This window comes from Sinocyclocheilus anshuiensis, unplaced genomic scaffold, assembly GCF_001515605.1.
Source record: "Sinocyclocheilus anshuiensis isolate Anshui unplaced genomic scaffold, SAMN03320099.WGS_v1.1 scaffold387, whole genome shotgun sequence".
In the NCBI taxonomy this organism is placed as follows: domain Eukaryota; kingdom Metazoa; phylum Chordata; class Actinopteri; order Cypriniformes; family Cyprinidae; genus Sinocyclocheilus; species Sinocyclocheilus anshuiensis.
Genome location: NW_015549624.1, coordinates 2,002,251 through 2,007,312, shown reverse-complemented (window position 1 = coordinate 2,007,312; position 5,062 = coordinate 2,002,251). Strand labels below are relative to the sequence as shown.

General features: G+C 34.2%; 1 protein-coding gene across 1 annotated transcript in view; it reads right to left on the bottom strand.

Moving 5' to 3' along the window:
- LOC107659514 (talin-2) overlaps positions 1-5,062 on the bottom strand; it is a 180,427-nt gene that overhangs the window by 62,057 nt on the left and 113,308 nt on the right. The window contains exons 14-17 of the mRNA XM_016448485.1: positions 4,058-4,171; positions 3,537-3,645; positions 996-1,204; positions 609-707 (exon numbers count right to left, since the gene is read on the bottom strand). Coding sequence (XP_016303971.1) covers positions 609-707; positions 996-1,204; positions 3,537-3,645; positions 4,058-4,171 — 531 coding nt within the window. The remainder of the gene's footprint in view (positions 1-608; positions 708-995; positions 1,205-3,536; positions 3,646-4,057; positions 4,172-5,062) is intronic.

Here is a 5,062-nt window from a genome sequence, read left to right as displayed (position 1 = left end):
ATGTGTGTAAATGATTATAAATTTGCACAAATAATTTTGCTTTAAAATTTTAACTTGATGACAATTTAGATTTTTTGGAATCCATTTCACTTTTATGACTGCATTCTCTGTTCAAATAATAATTTCTGTTTAAATCACCACAAACGTTTTAAATACAGCATATATTGTATAAAAAAGATTTACATTTATTTTTTACTTTCCCTCATTTTGGGACAAATGAATGGCTGCTGAAAATTCAGCTTTGCCATCACATTAATAAATTATTCTTTAAAATATACTTCCTAATATGACTGTTTTTACAGTATAATTTTCTTTTTGTATTAATGTATCCTTGGTGAGCATGAGAGACTTGCAAAAACAATGACGGGGGGACAGCCCGTTCAACACTACTTTCAATGTACGGAAAACGGCAGCATGAACATTCCTTAGAACATCTCTTTTTGTGAAGAAAGCAAGTCATACAGGTTCGGAACAACATAAGGATGAAGTATATCCTTTTTTCCAATTTCCATATACATTTTTGCTTTGAATCAAAGTTTGAAATGCTGTAAATGGGAAAAATACTTCTGCATTCACTACTGTGCTCTATTCCAGAAAGAAAGACGCACCTGGAATCTCTCGTCAGTTTCTCCTTCTCCCATTTGTTTCAAAAGATCTCCGCTGGCCTGGCCGATGCTGCCTGCCGCTGTCAACACCGTCTGTCTGGGCTGTGGGGTGATATTGGCACATAAGAAATGACCTTCGTACTGCCACCGCAACGTCTCAAAACGTAAACGCACGGCTAATCACATCCTGTCCATCCGCTCTGCACCCCACTACAATTACCCTGTCTAGCACAAGCCAAACAAGTAAACAGATTGGGACTGCGCTCTGCAAACCAGGATGGAAAAACACAGCTTAACGAGTTCATTATCAAATCCGCCTGTAAACAGCAGTGCGTTATTGGCGGATTAGATGTGATGGGGTCGAGGGGTTTGCGTGTTTGCATTCGTCACCTCTCCAGAAGCTGGTTCCACGGCTCTGAGCAGGTCAGAAACGGCCCCTGTGAGGCTCCGGGCCGCCCCCATTAGATTCTGCCCGCTGCCCACCTCGTCCTCCATCAGAGCCGCCAGGAGCTTCACCCCTTTGGACATCTCGGTCAGGTTGGAGGAGATGGTGGTGATGGCGCAGCCCACAGCGGTGTAATCTGTGTTCGTAGGGTCACCTGGAAGAGAGATGGACAAAGAGTGAGAGATTTAAAGTTAGAGTTCACTTAAAAACAGAAACACACTTTCAGTAATTATTCACATATTCTGGAAATGATGGTGGCGGAAATTAAATGTTTGTTATATTTCTGAATTAAAAAGGCTCTTTTGTCTGGCTAAGAGTAATTAAAAATATTATTAAAATATAATATATAAATAAAATGAAAGATATCTATTATTTTGTGTCTCAAATACACACAATTAAACCATGTTTAAGTCATAATTTCACAATTTCTGCATAACTTGACAAGTGCTGTTACTGTTAACTGAAACAAACTATTAAAAATCATTTTCAGTAATTGAAATAAAACTGAAACAAAATAAAATGTTACTATTAGATGAAAAAAATTATCTAAAACAAAAATGAGAAATCTTGTCTTAACAAATAACTGAAATAAACAAGTTTAAGTACTAAAATTGCTTAAACTAAAAACAAAAACAAAATAAATAAATATATATATATATATTTTTAAATCACATAAAATTACTAAACCTTAAATTTTAAACTAACAATTAAAATAAAAACTGAATGAATTCAATTGAATCATAATTTCACATAACTTGACAGGTGCTGTAATTGTTAACTGAAACTAAAACTATTAAAAATCATTGTAAGTAATTGAAATAAAACTGAAATAAAAATATAGTACTATTAGATGACAATCTATAACAAAAATGAATAACGCTATCTCAGCAACTAACTGAAATAAATACGTTAAAGTACTAAAATTACTAAAACTAAAAAAATACAAATTAAAGGTACTGTATATAGAAAAAAACACACAAAAACCCTAAAACTTGCATTTAAATAATTTAAACTTACATTTAAAATTAAAACTAAGAATATAAAAAATGAAGTTAATTCAAAATATTAATTAAAACTAAATAATACTAAATTAACACTACAAAACTACAGCTTTGAAATGATGCACAATAAAAATAGATCAAATTTAGTTGACTTTTCTTAAACATCACTTTTTTAAACATTACATGACTCGTTTTATCTTAAGATATTCTCTGACACAGTTGTATTCTTGGTAACCTAACACATAAAAAAAAAAAGAAAAAAAAAAGAGATGAACTGAAAAAAAAAGTGACTGAAATGACACCACAACTCAATTTTCATAGTAACTGAAATAAATTATTTTTACAGATTTGTTTGTTAATTTCACTCTGTTTACTTGATTATAGTTTTAAATATGTAATAATTCATATATTTATATTACTGACCAGTATTTTAAGACTGAATTTGATAAGTAGGAAAAATAAAGAATGATTCGATAAACTGATGAATTGTTCACAATAAAACCAGGAGCAAGTAGAGCCAATTTTACTTTCATGGCTTTAACATGCACCGCTCAGATCTGCAGCGTGCTATAATGTGATCATTATTAGTGATCTCATTCAAAATGAGATCCATATGAAGCCAAACACACATGCATTCCATCTCTAGTGCACACATCCACACTTCACATCATATCCTAACAAGCTCTTCAGGGCATGAGAGCAGATGTAAAGCACAGGCTGCAAAAAAGCAGTAAAGTTTGAGCTGGGCTGCTGGTTAACAGGCAAATCTCCGCACTATCAAACAGATGGCACGAGGAGATTAAATCCAGCAAAAACCTGGTCTGGTCCGCATGGAAGCTCTCCAGAACGTGGGAAGGAATACACAAATCCTGCCAAACAGTTCAGCTTCAGGACAACAAACTTCACATTCATTAATGGATATATTTATTAGTGCAATTGGAGAGTGACTTATTATTTAGCAGCGAGAGGAAACATATTTTCCCTTCATCAGTTGCTGGTAAAAACCAATAAAAGTAGGTATTGCATGTGTCAATTTCTACAAAATCATCATCATTTTCATCCACTACTGGTATTGGACAAATGATGTTTATTCATTTATGGCCTGAAATAATGTCCAACAGTGTATATTCATCACAGCAGAATTACAGCATGTCCTTTTTAGGAAAGTTATGATCATTTCCAACATAAATTTCATTTCCACCACATTGCTTGTCTTGCTAGGGCTAATTTAAAATGTTATTCTTCCGTAATACACACTAAAATAATAACTACAGTTTTTGCAGAATTTGTCATACTTATAGTTTAATTGGAAAAGATGCACAAAGGAAAAAAAAATGCTTTTTAAAAAAAATTTGTACATTTACTTTACTACAATTTTATAAAAAAAAAAAAAAGTACTAAAAACAAAATGAAAACCATGTATTGTTTTGTATGTCAATAAATGTCCAGAAGGTTTATGGGTAATTTTCTCATTCGGTTACATACCGGCAGTGAGGTTGACCACTGACGCGGTTCCAGCCGTGATGGCATCCACTTGAGAGTGAATCTCGTGTTTGGATTCATCCACCTTGTTTTGAACCCACACTCTGGATGCCTTTTTGGAGAAAAGAAAGGAGAGTGAATACTAGCATATTCATGTCTTTTTTTCTAAGAAGTCAATAGAGTCAATAAATGAACAATAATTGTATGCCAATGCCACAATGCATTACTGTAATGCCACAATAACACAAACCTTAATATAAATAACCACATTACAAGGCTTTTAGACTAGCTTGTGGCGCATATTCTGACTCAATGTCGCACATGGGATTTGAACTAGCAACCTTCTACTGCATAATACATCACACACAGGGACATACTGGATGAAGATCTTCTCTCTTAACATCTTCACCCACATAAAACCAGGCAATAGATGGTTTACAGCAATACAACATCATTATTTTTGCACTAGTTGCACACTTTACCTTAAAAAAAAAAAGTGTATTTTTCTTAGTATAATTTCTTACCATGTCTTGTCCCAGTGGTGGAAGATTGTCTACTTCTCCCAGGTCAGCTTGTGCCTGCTGGACAGCCTGCATACTGGTGTTGATAGTTCCCATCAGTGCTTGCTGGGCCAGACTCTGATGGCACATGAGTTATTTTATGCAAAAAAAAAAAAAAAGGCTTTTAACACACTCTACGGATGTACGCAAACACAAGCTAGATATGCATCTATTTAGTGCATCGTAGTGTATGAATGCAATTTATAGCTTCACCACAAGGGGCGCTAAAGCGCACATGAACTATTTTAGTTCATTTTTCAAGTAAGGTTAGAGTAACAGTTTGAGAAGTATTTTACAGCTAGCGACCTGAATAAAAGTGCGGTGAAATCTTCGACAAGATTTTGCGGGAATAGTGTAGTGATGTATTGCTCACACAGCAGTCACTTTCAAACCAAGCAGCTTTCTGTCCGTCAAAACGGCGTAAAAAAAAACTTAACTTGTTGTGAAAGCTGTGTGGGGAAAACTTTCACATTGCATTGAATCCTGTTGAAATGACTGGATACAACCACAAAAATTCACTAAAAATGGTACTGTAAATGTGCACCTTAACATGCTGTACACTCCTAGTGGTTTAATGCCACGAACATTTGAAGATAAATTTTGCGTATTTGTGTAGATGTTCTGGCCTTACAGTAAGCAAGGGCAAACCTTGGTGGGATTCGAACTCAGAACCTCATGGTTACCAGTTTAGATCATAAACACTAAACTGTAAAAAATGACCGTGAATTTAACGGCAAAAGACTGTAAAAATGCTACAGTAAAATCCTGTTAAATGGTTAATGGTAAATTCCCCTACTATATACAGTGAAAAACTGTATTGGAAATTACATGTATTGGACATTAATTTTACGGTAGTATACCGTTTTTGGAAGTGAAAAAGACTGTATAATTTACAGTGAATAACCGTAAATTGACAATCCCAGAATTCCCTGCATTACATTTCAAATTTGATGTTTTATTGTTGAAACA